The sequence below is a fragment of the Zea mays genome, chromosome 3 (assembly GCF_902167145.1).
Source record: "Zea mays cultivar B73 chromosome 3, Zm-B73-REFERENCE-NAM-5.0, whole genome shotgun sequence".
Classification (NCBI taxonomy): domain Eukaryota; kingdom Viridiplantae; phylum Streptophyta; class Magnoliopsida; order Poales; family Poaceae; genus Zea; species Zea mays.
In genome coordinates, this window is record NC_050098.1 from 104,129,960 (window position 1) to 104,149,500 (window position 19,541).

Below are 19,541 nucleotides of genomic sequence, written 5' to 3' on the forward strand. Positions count from 1 at the left end.
AGTCGAAACTCTACTTATGCTTCTTCAAGTGAGGACGAATCTAGTGATGAGGATGAAATAGATTATTCATGTTTATTTAAGGGCCTAGATAGAACCAAGGTAGATAAAATTAATGAATTAATTGATGCCTTGAATGATAAGAATAGGCTTTTAGAAAAACAAGAGGGCTTGTTGTATGAAGAACATGACAAGTTTGTAGAAGCACAAAAATCTCATGCCTTAGAAGTGAAGAGAAATGAAATGCTTTCTTGTGAATTATCTTCTTGCCATGAGACAATTTCTAGCTTAAGGAGCATTAATGATGATTTGAGTGCTAAGTTAGAAATAGCTAGTAAATCAACAACTTGTGTAGAAAATGTTGTTATTTGCAATAGATGTAAAGGTTTTGATATTGATGCTTGTAGTGAACACATAGCTTCTATTGCAAAGTTAAATGATGAAATGGCTAGTCTCAATGCCCAACTTAAGGCTAGCAAAAGTGATTTTGATAAACTAAAATTTGCTAGGGATGCCTACACGATTGGTAGACACCCCTCAATTAAGGATGGGCTTGGCTTCAAGAGGGAAGCCAAGAACTTAACAAGCCATAAGGCTCCCATCTCCGCCAAGGAGAAAGGGAAGGCCCCTATGGCAAGTAGTACTAAAAAGAACCATGCTTTTATGTACAATGATATAAGACAGTCTCATAGGAGTTGTAATACTTTTGATTCACATGCCTATGACTCTTATGCTATGTATGCTTCCAGTTCTTCCTATATGCATGGTAGAGGTATGCCTAGGAAAAATATTCATCATGTGCCTAAGAAGAATATTCCTAGAAAAGTTATGAATGGTCCATCTACAATTTATCATGCTTTAAATGCTTCCTTTGCTATTTGTAGAAAGGATAGGAAGATAGTTGCTAGGAAATTAGGGGCAAAATGCAAGGGTGATAAAGCTTGCATTTGGGTCCCTAAGGAAATTGTGACTAACCTTGTAGGACCCAACAAAAGTTGGGTACCTAAGACCCAAGCCTAAATTTGTCTTGCAGGTTTATGCATCTGGGGGCTCAAGCTGGATTATCGACAGCGGATGCACAAACCATATGACGGGGGAGAAGAAGATGTTCACCTCCTACGTCAAGAATAAGGATTCCCAAGATTCAATCATATTCGGTGATGGGAACCAAGGCAAGGTGAAAGGTTTAGGCAAGATTGCAATATCCAATGAGCACACTATCTCTAATGTGTTTTTAGTTGAGTCTCTTGGATATAATTTACTATCTGTCAGTCAATTATGTAATATGGGATATAATTGTCTATTTACAAATGTAGATGTGTCTGTCTTTAGAAGAAGTGATGGTTCACTAGCATTTAAGGGTGTACTAGACGGCAAACTTTATTTAGTTGATTTTGCAAACGAGGAGGCCGGTCTAGATGCATGCTTAATCGCTAAGACTAGCATGGGCTGGCTGTGGCATCGCCGCTTAGCACATGTGGGGATGAAGAACCTTCACAAGCTTCTAAAGGGAGAACACGTGATAGGTTTGACTAACGTGCAATTCGAAAAAGATAGACCTTGTGCAGCTTGTCAAGCAGGTAAACAAGTGGGAGGAGCACATCACAGCAAGAATGTGATGACCACTTCAAGACCTCTGGAGCTGCTGCATATGGACCTCTTCGGAACCGTCGCCTATCTGAGCATAGGAGGAAGTAAGTATGGTCTAGTTATTGTTGATGACTTTTCCCGCTTTACTTGGGTGTTCTTTTTGCAGGATAAGTCTGAAACCCAAGGAACCCTCAAGCGTTTCCTCAGGAGAGCTCAAAATGAGTTTGAGCTCAAGGTGAAGAAGATAAGGAGCGACAACGGGTCCAAGTTCAAGAACCTTCAAGTGGAGGAGTTTCTTGAGGAGGAAGGGATCAAGCACGAGTTCTCCGCTCCCTACACACCACAACAAAATGGTGTGGTAGAGAGAAAGAACAGGACGCTTATCGATATGGCGAGGACGATGCTTGGAGAATTCAAGACCCCCGAGTGTTTTTGGTCGGAAGCCGTGAACACGGCTTGTCACGCCATCAACAGGGTCTACCTTCATCGCCTCCTCAAGAAGACGTCGTATGAGCTGCTAACCGGTAACAAACCCAATGTATCTTACTTTCGTGTATTTGGGAGCAAATGCTACATTCTAGTGAAGAAGGGTAGAAATTCTAAGTTTGCTCCCAAAGCTGTAGAAGGGTTTTTATTAGGTTATGACTCAAATACAAAGGCGTATAGGGTCTTCAACAAATCATCGGGTTTGGTTGAAGTCTCTAGCGACGTTGTATTTGATGAGACTAATGGCTCTCCAAGAGAGCAAGTTGTTGATCTTGATGATGTAGATGAAGAAGACGTTCCAACGGCCGCGATACGCACCATGACGATTGGAGATGTATGGCCTCGGGAACAATTGGAGCAAGATCAACCGTCTTCCTCAACTATGGTGCATCCCCCAACCCAAGATGACGAACAAGTACCTCAAGTGGAGGCGCATGATCAAGGGGGAGCACAAGATGTTCAAGTTGAAGAGGAAGAAGCACCTCAGGCACCTCCAACCCAAGTTCGAGCGATGATCCAAAGGGATCATCCCGTCAACCAAATTCTGGGTGACATTAGCAAGGGAGTAACTACTCGATCCCGATTAGTTAATTTTTGTGAGCATTACTCCTTTGTCTCTTCTATTGAGCCTTTCAGGGTAGAAGAGGCCTTGCTAGATCCGGACTAGGTGTTGGCCATGCAAGAGGAGCTCAACAACTTCAAGCGTAATGAAGTTTGGACACTGGTGCCTCGTCCCAAGCAAAACGTTGTGGGAACCAAGTGGGTGTTCCGCAACAAACAGGACGAGCACGGGGTGGTGACGAGGAACAAGGCTCGACTTGTGGCAAAAGGTTATGCCCAAGTCGCAGGTTTGGACTTTGAGGAGACTTTTGCTCCTGTGGCTAGGCTAGAGTCCATTCGTATTTTGCTAGCATATGCCGCTCACCATTCTTTCAGGTTGTTCCAAATGGATGTGAAGAGCGCTTTCCTCAATGGGCCAATCAAGGAGGAGGTGTACGTAGAGCAACCCCCTGGCTTCGAGGATGAACGGTACCCCGACCACGTGTGTAAGCTCTCTAAGGCGCTCTATGGACTTAAGCAAGCCCCAAGAGCATGGTATGAATGCCTTAGAGACTTTCTAAGTTCTAATGCTTTCAAGGTTGGGAAAGCCGATCCAACTCTTTTCACTAAGACCTGTGACGGTGATCTTTTTGTGTGCCAAATTTATGTCGATGACATAATATTTGGTTCTACTAATAAAAAGTCTTGTGAAGAGTTTAGCAGGGTGATGACGCAAAAATTCGAGATGTCGATGATGGGCGAGTTGAACTACTTCCTTGGGTTCCAAGTGAAGCAACTCAAGGACGGCACCTTCATCTCTCAAACGAAGTACACGCAAGACTTGCTGAAGCGGTTTGGGATGAAGGATGCCAAGCCCGCAAAGACTCCGATGGGGACCGACGGACACACCGACCTCAACAAAGGAGGTAAGTCCGTTGATCAAAAGGCATACCGGTCAATGATAGGGTCTTTACTTTATTTATGTGCTAGTAGACCGGATATTATGCTTAGAGTATGCATGTGTGATAGATTTCAATCTGATCCTAAGGAGTGTCACTTAGTGGCGGTGAAGCGAATTCTTAGATATTTAGTTGCTACGCCTTGCTTCGGGATCTGGTATCCAAAGGGGTCTACCTTTGACTTAATTGGATATTCAGATTTCGACTATGCTGGATGTAAGGTCGATAGGAAGAGTACATCGGGGACGTGCCAATTCTTAGGAAGGTCCCTGGTGTCATGGAACTCTAAGAAACAAACTTCTGTTGCCCTATCCACCGCTGAGGCCGAGTATGTTGTCGCAGGACAGTGTTGCGCGCAACTACTTTGGATGAGGCAAACCCTCAGGGACTTTGGCTACAATCTGAGCAAAGTCCCACTCCTATGTGATAATGAGAGTGTTATCCGCATGGCGGAAAATCCTGTTGAACACAGCCGCACAAAGCACATAGACATCTGACATCACTTTTTGAGAGACCACCAGCAAAAGGGAGATATCGAAGTGTTTCATGTTAGCACCGAGAACCAGCTAGCCGATATCTTTACCAAGCCTCTAGATGAGAAGACCTTTTGCAGGTTGCGAAGTGAGCTAAATGTCTTAGATTCGCGGAACCTGGATTGATTTATAGCATACATGTGTTTATGCCATTGATCATGTTCCTTATGCATTTCGTTGCTTACTTATGGTGCTCAAGTTGTACAAACACTCCCCGGACCTCACAAGTCCTTATGCAAGTGATGCACATATTTAGGGGGAGCTGTGCTACAACTTGACCTTTTGAGACTAACCATGTGCTTGAGTTTGCTTTAGTCTTAAAGGAGGTTTGAAAGGGTAAAGGTGGACTTGGACCATAAAAGACTTCCACTGCACTCCGATGAGAGGGTAACTTATTCCAAGTTCATCTCATGTACTCTTATTGCCTTTGTATTCTTATTGAAGATTTTGGTGAGGCAATGGGGTTCATGGGCCAAGATTAATCCCGTTTTGGTGTTTGATGCCAAAGGGGGAGAAGATAAAGGCCAAAGCGATAAATGGATCAGCTACCACTTGAGAGATTTTGAAAATAGTAGAATAAAGCTTTTGGTTTGTCAAAACTCTGTTATTGTCTCTCTTGTCAAAAGTTGGCTTCTTGTGGGGAGAAGTGTTGATTATGGGAAAAAGGGGGAGTTTTTGAAATCTTGAATCAATTTTTCTTGGAATGACTCTCTTTATGTCCTAACATGTGTGTTTGTCTTAGAGATAGAAATTTGAATTTGATTTGCAAAAACAAACCAAGTGGTGGAAAATAGTGATCCATATATGTCAAATTTGAATCAAAACAATTTGAGTTCTTATTTGAAGTAAGTTTGTATTTGTTCTACTTGCTTTATATTGTGTTGGCATAAATCACCAAAAAGGGGGAGATTGAAAGGGAAATGTGCCTTTGGGCCATTTCTAAGTATTTTGGTGATTTAGTGTCCAACACAAATGCTTAAATGTAAAATGGTGGACAAAGTACAAACCAAGGATAAAGGTATGTTTCTCAGACTTAGTACATTGTTTTATGGACTAATGTATTGTGTCTAAGTGCTGGAAACAGGAAAAATCGAATTGGAATTGTCTTGGCTCGAGCAGCCAAGACTCTGCTTAGTCTGGGAGCACCGGACTGTCCGGTGGTGCACCGGACAGTGTCCGGTGCGCCAGGCTGGCTTGCGCGAACTGGCCGCTCTCGGGAATTCACTGGCGACGTATGGCTATAATTCACCGGACTGTCCGGTGTGCACCGGACTGTCCGGTGAGCCAACGGTCGGCCGGGCCAACGGTCGGCCGCGCGATCTGCGCGGGACACGTGGCCGAGCCAACAGCTAGAAGGGGGCACCGGACTGTCCGGTGTGCACCGGACATGTCCGGTGCGCCAACGGCTCTCTGGATGCCAACGGTCGACTTCGCTGAAAAAGGAAACAAATCGGGCACCGGACTGTCCGGTGCGCCAGTCGACAGAAGGCAAGATCAGCCTTCCCAGATTGCTCTCAACGGCTCCTAGCTGCCTTGGGGCTATAAAAGGGACCCCTAGGCGCATGGAGGAGTACACCAAGCATTCCTACAACATTCCTAAGCACCAAGACATCGATTCCGCGCCTTTGATTCATAGTGTTAGCATATAGAGCTCTAGTGGAGTTGTGAACTCATTGAGTTGTGTTGCGAGCTCTTGTTGCGACTTGTGTGCGTGGTGTTGTTGTGATTTCTTGTCTTGAGTGTGTTGCTAATCCCTCCCTTGCTCAGTGCTTCTTCGTGAATTTCAAGTGTAAGGGCGAGAGGCTCCAAGTTGTGGAGATTCCTCGCAAACGGGATTGAGAAAAAGCAAGCAAAACACCGTGGTATTCAAGTGGGTCTTTGGACCGCTTGAGAGGGGTTGATTGCAACCCTCGTCCGTTGGGACGCCACAACATGGAGTAGGCAAGCGTTGGTCTTGGCCGAACCACGGGATAACCACTGTGCCATCTCTGTGATTGATTTCTTGTGGTTATTGTGTTTTTACTCCTCTCTAGCCACTTGGCAATTATTGTGCTAACAATTAAACAAGTTTTGTGGCTTAAGTTTTCAAGTTACACAGGATCACCTATTCACCCCCCTCTAGGTGCTCTCAGCCTTGCTTTACAACACCAAAACCCCAGGTTGTCCACATTGCAACCACTGCTCAGGAGAAGATGAAGTCATGGTGGAGGATTTACAGGAGTTCCAAGACTATGATGAGTTCTAGGCGTGGGTTAGCGACAAACCCCCAGCCGGCTGCCTGTGAAGGCCGTGTATTGCTACATTTTGTTTTCGCACTTTGATCTATGTTTAAGACTATGTGGATGTCTCGGACATCATGATGTAATGAAATTAATACTCTTTTATGTTATTATTTGAGCATTGTGTGATGATGTCCAACTATGTAACTGTTGTGTTCGTGAATTGCTGATCGTGGCACGTACATGGTTCGCATTCAGTTTGCCTTCTAAAACCGGGTGTGACATAAGTGGTATCAAGGCTGTTCTGACTGTAGGACCGCTAACCTAGAGTAGAATGGCTGTTAAAAGGATTATATACCCCTATTCTCACCTTGACCTTGGTGTCACTTCAAAAGTTGGTCATCTCGACCAATCCTATGTTCTACTATATATATTATACCTTGCTAAAAATTTTGTTTTATGTTATTTCCTAATATTTTTATGGTTTACTTGCTGGTTATATTAGTTCTGTTCTTGCTCTTATGCTTACGATGTCTTTTGTAGATGACTCGTCTTAGACACACAACATGGAAGTCACTCATTCCTTTCTTGCCCTCTCGTCTTGCGGAGCGTCCGCTTCGTCGCCCAGTGACTGGCCAGTCCAACCACTTGGAGAGATTGCACCACCGCCTACACGATGAGCAGGAGCGTCGGCGCCAAGAGCTGGAGCAGCAGGGCTCTTCCTCCTCGCCTCAGCAGGAGGTAGAGTCTACGAGGCGTTGCTCCCCTATGCCCCCGTCGGAGGCCTCCCCTGCACCACCACTAGGTGCCCCGGCCGCTGGAGTAGCTACTAGAGGAGACCCTGGTGATGGAGACGACGACGATAGTAGCTCGAGCCACAACACCGACCTCTCAGAGGAGCAGGAGGCGGAGGGATGGGTCGCCCGACCCATCACTCGTGACGCCGCTCGCAGGTGTCACTTCCATGATGTGCTCGATACCTTGCTGTGTCGTGCACTTGACCGACACTTGGTCCATCGAGTATCGCTGTGTGGTCTACCAGCACAGTCGCGGGTATACCCGGACCGCTGGGAGGTGACTTTCTTGGTGCGTCGTCCGGAGGATGGTCTCCGGGGTGGGGAGGTCTGCTCGGAGCATTATTCTATCTCTGAGCGGGACTCAGCTGAGGCGGACATGTAGGATGCCGCATGGTGTGCGCTTTCTCATTACTGCTTGGTGCTCGGTGGGGCGGCCGACTACCTTGACCTGAGGTATTACCCTCACCATCCATCTGGCAGCACTGGAGGTGTGGTTGTCTCACATGTTGGTGAGGACAATCCTAGGTTGAGCAGCACAGTCAACTTAGCTGTCGTGCTAAACACGAAGCTAGACCACACTTTAGACGAGCTGAGTAGGGCTCATGCTGAGATCGCCCAGTTGCGGGCTGAGCGCGCGGAGCGCCGTCACCTGGAGGATGGCTCTCCCGCCTTCGTCGGGACTCAGCACCTTTATTGCTCGCCTCGGCGTGGACACCATGTCTACGACAACCCCGACTACATGACCCGGATAACTTTGGAATCATAGACCGTCAGCGTTGGATTTCGTAATTAATGCTTAAAATAGGAGTTTTAGTCTTAGTCTTAGTTAGTATTAGTTAGTCAGGATAGTTTGCTTATCCTGTGTTTTTATGCTTGTTATGATGAACCTATGATGGATTTGGATCTTTGTAATGTCTGTCACTAGAATATGGGTACCCCCTACATTTTGGTTTAGCTGTTAATGTTAATGAAATTAGTTATTTAGTTGGGAAGCCTTTTTATCTCCGCTTTCCTCTTTATCTGAGAAGTTGTGTTTGCCTGTGTTGGGAGTCAGTGAAGATGATTGTTTGTTCAGTGTTGTGAAGAACTCTATACCCTTTTCTTATATTGAAAGATTTGCAAGATCAGTTCTGCTGTGTGATTGCCTTCCGCAGATGTCAGACCATAGGCATAGAGGAGGGAGGCGCAGCCAGCCAGAGCAGCAAGCCCCGCAGGATGAGGCACCCCAGCCGTAGTTGCCTCTGCCACCTCCGATGTTAATAGAGCAGATGTTCCTCATGCATACTTAGGCAGTTTAGGCAATTGGGTAGACCTTGACAACTATGCAGCAAGTTCAACATCAACCTCAACCTTAGCCATTGATGCAGATGCCTTAGATGCCTAGAGATAAGTGAGTGGAGTTCATAGGAAGTCATCCCCCTATGTTCGCTCACTCTGCTGACCCCATGGATGCTGAAGACTGGCTGCGTACCATGGAGTGTGAGTTGCACACCGCTCAGTGCAATGACAGAGAAAAGGTTCTGTATGGTCCCTGTCTATTGAGGGGAGCAGCCCAGTCCTGATGGGAGTCCTACCTCGCCACCCACGCTGACCCCAAAGCCATTACTTGGGAAGAATTCATAGATAACTTCCTTCGATGTCATGTTCCAGAAGGTCTGATGATAGTGAAGAAAGAGGAGTTTCTGGCACTAAAGCAAGGACCCATGTCAGTCAGTGAGTACAGAGACAGGTTTCTACAGCTGTCCTGCTATGCTCCTGAAGATGTCAACATAGATGCCAAGAGGCAATACTGTTTCCTGAGAGGCTTGGTTGATCCCCTGCACTATCAGTTGATGAATCATACCTTCCCCACCTTCCAGCACCTGATCGACAGAGCAATCATGAATGAAAAGAAGTGCAAGGAGATGGAAGATCGAAAGTGTATGATTGGTGAACCTCAGCCTGGGAGCAACAATCGCCCCCCGTTTCTCAGGTAATCCACCTCAGCAATTCAAGCAGATCCACCCTCAGGGATATCAGCAGCAGAACCAACGCCCGCCTCATCAGCAGTTCCAGAGGCAGTACCCTCAGCATCAGCAGCAGTACCTCCAGAATAGCCAGCGAGGAGGAAGTCAGTTCCAGAGGCAGAATAATCAGGCACCTCGTCTTCCTGCCCCAGCAACCAGCTAGAGCAGTCAAGCAACCCTAGTGCAAGGAGGAGGCAAAGGATGATTCCATTGTGGAGAGAAGGGCCATTGTGCTATGCATTGTCCGAAGAAGATGGCTCAGCAGCAGCCGACCCCTAATGCCCCAGCAAGGCAGAATGCACCTTAGCAAGGAGCAGGCAATCGTGTTCAAACACGCTACAACCATGGGAGGCCGAACCATCTGGAGGCTGAAGCAATCCAGGAAACACCAGACATGATAGTAGGTACGTTCCTAGTCGAATCCATCTTGCAGAAGTGTTATTTGATACTGGAGCAACACATTCATTTATTACTGCATCATGGGTAGAAGTGCATAATCTCCCAATAACCGCCATGACAACACCAATTCATATCGACTCAGTTAGTGGAAAGGTCTGAGCCAATAGTGTATGCTTGAATGTAAGTGTGGAAATAAGGGGGATAGAGTTCCCCGCTAACATGATAGTGATGGGTACTCAGGGAATATATGTTATCCTAGGGATAAATTGGCTAGATAAGTACCAAGCAGTTATCAGTTGTGATAAGAGGACGGTGAAGTTGGCGTCCCCACTAGGAGAGGAAGTGGTGACTGAGCTAGTCTCACCCTAGCCAAAGAAAAGGAGGTTGTCACCAGATAGCTATTGATAGCAAAGAGGCCGATCCACTCGAGGCTATCAAGGTTGTGTCAGAATTTCTGGACGTGTTCCCTAAAGATCCACCAGGTATGCCACCTGAGCGGAAAGTTGAGTTTGCCATAGAGCTTATTCCTGGCACCGCCCCTATTACTAAAAGAGCCTACAGGGTATCTGAACCAGAATTGGTGGAGCTCAAGAAGCAGATAGATGAGATGTCAGAGAAAGGTTACATCAGACCAAGTACCTCACCTTAGCCCGCCTCTGTCCTGTTCGTGGAAAAGAAAGACATCACCAAGATGATGTGCATCGATTACCGAGCTCTGAATGAAGTCACAATCAAGAACAAGTACCCTCTGGCCAAAATAGAAGATTTGTTCGACCAGATGAGAGGAGCCGACATGTTTTCGAAGATAGATCTGATGTTAGGTTATCATCAGTTAAGGATCCGACCTTTGGACATCCCGAAGACGACATTTATTACCAAGTATGGGTTGTATGTGTACACAGTTATGTCTTTTGGCCTGACGAATGCGCCAGCCTTCTTCATGAATCTGATGAATAGTGTGTTCATGGATTATCTAGACAATTTTATGGTGGTGTTCATTGATGACATTCTCATATATTCTCAAAGTGAGGAAGAGCATGTAGATCATCTGAAGATGGTATTGTAGAGGTTGTGAGAGCACCAGCTGTATGCAAAGTTGAGCAAATGCGAGTTCTGGATTGATGAAGTCCTATTGTTGGGTCATAATATAAACAGAGATGGATTGGCTGTGGATCTGAAGAAAGTGGCAGACATTCTAAACTGGAAAGCTCCAAGAGACGTCGAGGAATCAAGAGCTTCATTGGAATGGTCGGATACTATCGGCGATTCATTGAAGGGTTTTCAAAGATTGCAAGACCAATGACAGCTCTACTAGCAAATAAAGTCAAGTTCAAGTAGACCCAGAAGTGCCAAGAGGCCTTTGAAGCGCTAAAAGAGAAGTTGACTACAACACCTGTCTTAATTCTGCCTGATGTGCACAAGCCCTTCTTGGTGTATTGTGATGCTTCCTACACCGGCTTGGGATGTGTATTGATGCAAGAGGGAAGAGTTGTGACATACTCGTCCCAACAGTTGAAGGTTCATGAGAAGAATTATCCAATCCATGACCTAGAGTTAGCAGCAGTGGTTCATGCACTAAAAATGGAGGCACTATCTGTACAGGCAGAAGTGCGATGTTTATATACACCACAAGAGTCTAAAGTACATATTCACCTAGCTGGAGTTGAATAAGAGGCAGCAAAGATGGTTAGAGCTGATCAAAGTCTATGAATTGGAAATTCACTACCATCCAAGCAAAGCGAATGTGGTGGCAGATGCTCTAAGCAGAAAAAGTCAAGTCAATATGATGGTTGTTCACCCGATGCTTTATGAGTTGGCCAAAGAATTTGATAAACTGAGCCTCAGATTTTTGAACAACACATAGGGAGTAACAGTTGAATTAGAACCCACCTTATCAGAATCGAAGAAGAAATTATGGTGGTACAGAACGAAAAGGGAGATTGCAAAGCATGTGACTATATATGACAGTTGTCAGAGAATCAAGGCAAAGCATTAGAGGCCATCTGGTCTGTTGTAGCCATTGCAAATTCCTTAATGGAAATGGGATGAGATTGGAATGGACTTCATAGTCGTGTTGCCCTGCACTCGAGCCGGCTATGATTCCATTTGGGTAGTAGTGGACCACTTAACCAAGTCAGCCCATTTCATACCTATCAAGACCAGCTACAATAGTGCAGTATTGGCAGAGCTGTACATGTCCTGGATCGTTTGTTTTAATGGTGGGCCAAAGAGGATAGTGTCAGACCGAGGAACGCAGTTCACCTCTCATTTCTGGCAGCAGTTGTATGAAGCTTCGGGTACACATTTGAATTTCAATTTAGCTTATCACCCGCAGACAGACGGTCAGACTGAAATAACTAATCTAGTCCTACAAGATATGTTGAGAGCCTGTGCGTTGCAAGATAAGTCAAGATGAGACAAGACTACCTTATGCAGAATTCTCTTACAACAACAGTTACCAGGCCAGTTTGAAGATGTTACCATTTCAAGCACTTTATGGAAGGAGTTGCAGACTTCAGTTGCATTGGGATCAGCTTGGAGAAAAGCAAGTGTTTAGGCTCGACATTTTGCTCGAAGCCGAAGAGAATATCAAGATGGTTCGGGAGAATCTGAAGATAGCGCAGTCAAGGCAGCGAAGTTATGCAGACATGAGAAAAAGAGAGTTGAGTTTTGAAGTGGGAGATTTTGTATACCTAAAGGTATCGCCTATCAGAGGAGTCAGAAGGTTCAGAGTCAAAGGCAAGCTAGCACCCCGATATGTTGGTCTGTATCAGATTCTCGCAAAGCGTGGAGAAGTGGCCTTCATCTCAGTTTACCAGAAAGTTTGTCAGCGGTACATGATGTCTTCCATGTGTCTCAGTTGAAGAAGTGTCTGCGTGTGCCAGAAGAGCGGTTGCCAGTGGAAGACCTGGAAGTCCAAGAAGACTTGACCTACATAGAGAAGCCAACACAGATTTTGGAGACTGCATATAGAGTCACCCGAAGGAACACTATCAGGATGTGCAAAGTTAGATGGGGTCACCACTCTAAGGAAGAAGCAACTTGGGAGTGTGAACATGATCAGATGGCCAAGTATCCTGAGCTCTTTGCTGGCCAACCTTGAATCTCGAGGGCAAGATTCTTTTAAGGGGGATAGGTTTGTAAAGCCCTGAATTTGGGGGTATACATTTTCTCCTCCAATATTCACCAAATTCAGGCGACGTCGAGGACACACGCGATTGTTCACATTCAGGTCGCTTGGAGGCGTAATACCCTACATCCTATGGTTTTTGTCTGTGTGCTGTTGAGTCTCTCTAGGTTACAGATGGTGTCTCAAGGAAGAAGATGAGTATGATGTTCCTACCTCGTTTTCATAGGGTCCCCTCCTCAGCCTTATTGCCGACTAAATCGGAGTTACAGAAAACTACCACGACTCTCCATGTTCTGCCTCACGTTGTGCTTAGCTACAGTCAAACAAGTCGTCCGTTAATTTCTTGCGCGTTGCATGCATAGGACATGATTGACTTCTCACGTACCCACACCTGCGCCTTTCTTGGATGCCAGGGGTTCCCTTCTGACCGAGGCCCATCAAGCACCTTTTGGGTGGCCCATCAAGAGCCTTTTGGATGGCCCACAGGATGTTCTGAGCCGTGGTAACGCGAGGATATCTGTCCCCACATGCGGTTCAGGAGAGAGGTATGCAATTCGTAGTTCCTCTCACAGACGATTCATCCCTATAGCTAGACAGTCCGAAGTCCAGCAAGAGGTCTGCAGTTCGCACCCCCTCTCATGCACGATCAGGCCCCTATGGTCAGAAGGTCCGCTGCCAAGCAGAGGGCGGCAAACCCCTCTGACATGAGCACAATAGATTAGTTTAGGGATTTAGACAAGTTAGGTCAGTGGTTTACATCGGTCGATCCTTTAGAGGAAGTTGGCACATAAGATGGCAGCAATCCAAGGTCGACTTTTGTAAACAAAAAATTAAAATTCGATTCGAGGAGTAAAATGATCGGGTTGGCTCTACTTATTACCTTTTATCTGGAGTTAATTTTGCGTCTTAAAGGGGTGTTTGAATGCACTAGAGCTAATAGTTAGTTAGCTAAAAAATTGCTAGTGTAATTAACTAACAAACAAATAGCTAGCTAACTATTAACTAATTTACTAAACATAGCTAATAGCTGAACTATTAGTTAGATTCTTTGTATGTCTTGAACTAATTTTAGCAGCTAACTATTAGCTCTATTTCATTCAAACACCATCTAAATCCAACCGAAGATATTTTTATGCTTGTGCTAACTAAAGGCTATCATTGTACCTAAATTTATCTGAAATGGTTGTTTCCACTTTCAATTATTGATGATATTGTGACTCACATACAAATGCTATAGTGCCTAATAGGGCGCTCTTTAAAGCTTGTTTGGGAGCAACACAAATAAAAGAGATAGAGAGAGTGCTTCTTAGACTGTCCGCAACGCTTCACCCTACACCTCCCCTACCCTATTACTGTGCATCCTATAGCGGCTACAGTGTTCTCCTACCTCCCGCAGCGGCGAGCGCCACCCTCTCCCCTACCTCGCCGCACTCTTCTCTCTCACGCCACATGCAGGGGATGACTGTAGCCGCCCCTCGCCTTCTTCGCGCGGACGGAGCCGACCGCGGAAGACAACGGAAACTTCCCGCTCCACCTCGCTTCGCCTCGAATCGTCCGCGGAAGAGAGATTTTGCGCGGCGACGCGGCGGCGGATCTCCCGTCGGGCTGTGGAGTCGGCCCCGGCCCCGCTCAGTTGCGCAGAAGACGAACTCGACTTCGTCTCCACGCAGTTCCGTTCGCGACCGAAGACAAAGCGGGGTCAAATCCGCTTCGCACGAGGTACCCCGCTTCCAATTCGTTGCCTTCCGTATCCGACCTTGGACGGCTCCATCAGATCCACACGGAGACGCTACGATTCGGCGTGGTGCGGCCGAGATCTCCCCTTCTTAAGGTAATACCTTGTTCAACCTCGTCAAATCCATACTTATTTGACGATTCATTTCGAACAGCACTCGTTTTTTTCTTCGATTCGCCGTGTACCGGGCGAGATCCTACCGTGTTGAGGTATACCATGTTGTACCCCGTCATATGAATACTTCATTGAACAATGATTTACAACACCTATGGTTTAGTTCAACAATCCTAGTTTATTTTCCCCAACCCTTACGACTTTACCAGATCCACACTTTTAGTTTAAGCTGTCACCTTGTTACATTGTTCATCCTCCCATTTAGGTACCTGCTGCAACAAACTTTGTACCCTTGTTTCGGTTTAGGATTTGTAGTCCATACAGACGGCCCCTCCAAATTTTGAGTTCACCCTTAGTTGCCAATGCAAGCATAGATTTGGAACCTCGTATCCTAACATTAGCCATGCCGGTGTACTGCATTTGCCAAGTCAAGATGAATCCAATGAAACAGATATTTATTAAGTGAACAACTTGTATTTGTGGTGTTTCTGTCCAATGTTACCATATCAAACCATTGTAGTCTTGAGCAATAAATGTCAGAGGACTGACAACCCGATTACTTCACGAATACACGTATTTTCATTAATTAGTCAGTACAATTCATGACATGTTCATTTACCTTTGACTATGATTAGCTGCCTCATCATGTGTGTGCCTGAACATTGGTTTGACCCACAAACATATGTAATGTTCAAGACTTCATCTTGTGTTTCATGCATAACACTTGTTGCTGCCAACAAATATTTTACTGATAAGTAGTTTCTACATATCTGTTATTTTCCCCAGCCTTTAGGAAAGTGATGGTACATAAGAGTTACGATTTTGAATATCTAGTTTGTACATCCCTTATATTTGGTACTAGTATGTAATGTTGTTGCATGTTTTTATGACACCCTTCTGGTTGAAACAAAATTAGTATGTAATTTTATATGGAAACTTTTGTCATTACAACAATGCATATGCTTTTAAAGTGTTTAAACATGTTACTTCATAAATTAAATGTTTGCAGCCCATTTGTGAATGGCATCCTCCCAAGAAGATAAGATGAAGGCTTTGATGAAAGTCCTTGTCGACTGTACAGAGGATGCCACAAAATCCCTGGGGGGTTTAGTTGATCATGCATTAGACCACATGCATGACGAAGAAATCCTAGCTAGGACATTGTTTGCTATCAAAGATAAACTAGAGTTGCTTCAGCAGGATGCCTTAGAGGCAAAAGTCCAAGCGTTTCCAAAACTAGCTAAGTACGACTGGGATGACATCAGTGTTGATCCTCCCTCTCCGTCACCCCCTCCAACAGTTACTGATCCTTCTGTTGACGAAGAGGAGTTCTACTGCCCCGACGTGAGTGACGAATGGTATTTCAGTGATTTAGATAGGTCTACCCGTAATAGCTACTGGAATATGTTTTAGGGTTACGTTGGCAGTGAAAGGTACATGACATCCTTTTGAACACCCATATGTCATGTATGTCTATGTCTAAGCAGTAGACTGTCCGAAGAAGTACTTAGTTCGATGTAAGGAATAATTGTAGTCTGGGAACTTTGCTCAGTTTGAACTCTAATGTGTTTGGTTTAGTACTGTAACCTTTAATGCGAACCTTTTATTATAATTGTTACAGCTTATTATGTTAGATTTCTAAATCATTACTTCAAATGCATATGCTGAAATGTTACTCTTATTACCATCTCACTTAATCTGTCCCCTGTCCACCCTTACTAGAATGGACCCATCAAACAATGCGACTTCTTCTCAGTCCATGTCAAACTCATGTATTGGCCAGCAGTTTGTTCCTCCACCCCCTATGTGGCCCACGGCTTACATGCAGCAGAGTGCTATGGATTGTAACCTCGTGGGAAATCTGAATTTTCCAAACCCTGCTCAAGGTCCGACAACATTGTGGGCACCCATGCATACAGGGAATACTTCTTCCCAATCTTCCATGATTCCGGCCTCTCAATCAGCTATGTACTGGAATCATTATTTGAATTTTGTGAGGAATCCTCTTGGGCCACCAGAAGTAAACCCATTTCCTGATTGCATTCCACCATCCAATACCAGTACACCATTGCAGGGTTCGAATAATATACCTTCCATACCGGTGAATTTGGACTCAGATGCAGAACATAGTGTTCAAGACATCAATAGTCCTGAAAAGAATGCACCTCCAATACAAAAACCCAAAAAGGCTAAGGAACAAAACTTTACTAGCCCTGAAGATCTTCTACTTTGCAAAATGTGGTTGCAAATTAGCAGTGACCCTGTTGTGCACACTGGCCAACGTAGGGAGGGCCTTTGGGCTAGAATTGAAAAAAGATACAACGAACAGAGGGGGAACTTTCCTTGCCGAGTGAACAGAGCGCTTAGCAGCAGATGGGATAAGATAAGAGCAGATGTAAGTAAGTTTGCTGGATACTATTCAAGAGTTCTTAGAGAGAAACAAAGTGGGTTAACTGATGACGACAAGGTAACCAAAATTTTCATGACTTTAAATCATTTACAAATGATTCTATATACATGTTAACACATTTGTAAAATTAAACCATAATTTGTACAGACTTCGAAGGCCGCAACATTATTTGCACACGAGGAGAACAAAAATTTCCAGTACATGCATTGCTGGCACCAACTAAAGGGAGAACCGAAATGGGAGAGCATTTGTAGTGCCCAATCGTTCCGCGGATTGAATGCAAATCCAGTTGGGTCAACAGGTACTCCGTCTGCTCCGACAACTGAAAATGATAGTTCATCAGCAGGGTTGACAGGAAAACGGCCGCGTGGTCGTGATTTCAGTAAATCAGAGAGAAACAAACCTGCATCATCTTCATCTCCAGAGTACCTTAGCCGTTTGCAAGAAATAACTGAAAAACAAATTCAGAGGTCCATTGAAAAGGGTGCAAAAAAGAGAAGTGCACAGAAGAAGACAGGGAAATGGAGAAAAAGAGGTTAGAATTGGAAGCCGAAAAGGTCATCATACGAAAAAGGGAATTGAAACTTCAAGAACTAGAATCTGCTGAAAAAAGATTAGAAAGGCTGGAGGCAACGAATGAAGAAGATGTCCAACCCCATGTTTGGATTATGATACAGAAACAAAAACAAAAGTTGCAAGAATTCATATTTGGTTACGAGTGAAACATTTATTCGGTTACTGGTAACTTGAACTTGTTTTACTGAACCTGTTTGTATTATTTGTTTATGTGAGAACGTTACATTTGTTTGGCAGACCATTATAATATTTGTACGAACCATAAGTCGTCAAGGACACTCGTGCAGTGCTGTTTGTTCTATGGTGGTGTAATTGACAATAATTATTTCCAGTTCATGTGAACATGTTTGCTTCAATTTTCATATGTTAGCTGCGTGTTCAGCATGGAATCGCTTGTGATGTGTACAAATCGTTTACAGTGTTCATGTTATTTTGTTGAACGAACAAGTACAGGTTTGCACTGAAATACTTCTTTATTTCTGAAATACGTAGGACTTGCGAATGGAAATTACACATAGTAGAATCTAGTTTCCATAAACTTGTGCATACGAATGCTCAAGTTTACATGCTACCACGCCGAGCCCACAAATGCTCGACAAGGTCATTTTGGAGGGAGCAAGATCTTTCTTGGCGACGAAGATCGAAGTGGTTAATCACCCATTCTGCCCTTCCTTCAGCAATAAGATGTGGTGCTTGGCTCGTTGAAGTGTTATCTCCAAAATCAGTATTAGCTGCAAATGCCCCTTCGTCTTCAACAATCATGTTGTGCATTATGATGCAAGCAGTTATAATTTCAGTTAAACGATTACGATTCCAACCATATGCTGGACCTCGCAGCACCGCCCACCTAGCTTGAAGAACTCCAAATGCACGCTCAATATCCTTTCGACAACTTTCCTGCATTTGTGTGAAATAGACTTTCTTTTGCTCATATGGGTGCCTTATAGCTTTTACGAAAGTTGGCCAGTTCGGGTATATACCATCAGCAAGGTAATATCCGAAGTTATATGCATTACCATTAACTGTGTAATGCACAGGTGGCATTTGACCTGATGTCATGGGGTCGAAAACTGGTGATCGGTGGAGCACGTTCACGTCGTTGTTTGTCCCGGGCATGCCAAAGAAAGCATGCCAAATCCAAAGGTCATACGTTGCCACTGCTTCTAGGATCATAGACGCTCGACCATTTCTGCCACAAAACTGACCACGCCATGCGGTAGGACAGTTCCGCCACTCCCAATGCATGCAATCTATAGAACCCAACATCCCTGGGAAACCCCTTGATTCGCTATGGTGCATGATGCGTGTTATGTCAGCTTCGTTAGGAGTTCGTAGGTACGAGGCACTGAAGTATGCAATGATACCTCGACAGAAATGATGAAGGCATTCCCTCGCTGTCGACTCCCCTATTTGAATGTACTCGTCTACAGCATCTGAAGGTAACCCATATGCTAGTACCCGCAATGCCGCACAAACTTTTTGTAGTGGACCTAGACCAGGCATACCAGTTGCGTCTACCCGTTGTGTAAAGTACGAATCATGTTGTTGAAGACCTTGCAAGATTCTCAGGAAGAGAGGCCTACTCATGCGGAACCTAAGTTTGTAATAAAAAAAATTTGTAATGAAATTGCAAATATGAAACCGTAATGGAATAATAATGTGTGGGTACCTTCTACGAAAGACGTGGGGTGGATACACAGGGTTCTCGGCGAAGTAGTGATGATGGATAAGATTTTCTCCACGAAAATGATCTCTATGAATAACCCGTCGAGGCAAACGGGACCGTCGTTGCAGGTGGCGTCTCGCCTCTATGTTTAGGACAAGAAGATTTACAAGCATAAGTGTTTCCTCCTCACTATCACTCGAGTAAGAGTCTTCATCGCTATGACTGTGAGACATACTGTGAAATGTTGGAATTGTTGATGTAGTGAAGTTTGTTTTGACATTTGTGAAGACATGGATTGCATATATATAGGGCAGAGGAATGCGGCTTCAGGTGCAAGCTAGTGGCTTCGCACGAAAGACAAACATGGCTTTCGTTGGAAGGCAA

General features: G+C 44.8%; 2 protein-coding genes across 2 annotated transcripts; one reads left to right on the forward strand and one right to left on the reverse strand.

The window, feature by feature from the left end:
* The first annotated feature begins 13,183 nt into the window (after positions 1–13,183).
* Positions 13,184–17,784, forward strand: LOC109945261 (uncharacterized). The gene is made up of 3 exons (XM_023302089.1): positions 13,184–13,201; positions 14,125–14,487; positions 17,063–17,784. The coding sequence occupies exons 1-3, from the start codon at positions 13,184–13,186 to the stop codon at positions 17,453–17,455; spliced, it is 774 nt and encodes a 257-aa protein (XP_023157857.1). The 3' UTR covers positions 17,456–17,784.
* Positions 17,785–18,052: 268 nt separating this feature from the next.
* Positions 18,053–19,390, reverse strand: LOC109945057 (putative nuclease HARBI1). The gene is made up of 2 exons (XM_020550846.2): positions 19,161–19,390; positions 18,053–19,085 (listed from the first exon to the last, which is right to left on the reverse strand). Exons 1-2 carry the CDS (start codon positions 19,388–19,390, stop codon positions 18,053–18,055), a joined length of 1,263 nt encoding a protein of 420 aa, XP_020406435.2.
* Between the last annotated feature and the right edge of the window lie 151 nt (positions 19,391–19,541).

Excerpts from the sequence above, each read along its gene's own strand:
- LOC109945261 (XM_023302089.1), top strand. Across the intron at positions 14,488-17,062 it reads CGAGATCTCCCCTTCTTAAG|ACTTCGAAGGCCGCAACATT; the intron begins GTAATACCTTGT and ends TAATTTGTACAG.
- LOC109945057 (XM_020550846.2), bottom strand. The coding sequence starts at position 19,390 with ATGTCTCACAGTCATAGCGATGAAGACTCTTACTCGAGTGATAGTGAG. Across the intron at positions 19,086-19,160 it reads CCCCACGTCTTTCGTAGAAG|GTTCCGCATGAGTAGGCCTC; the intron begins GTACCCACACAT and ends TTACAAACTTAG.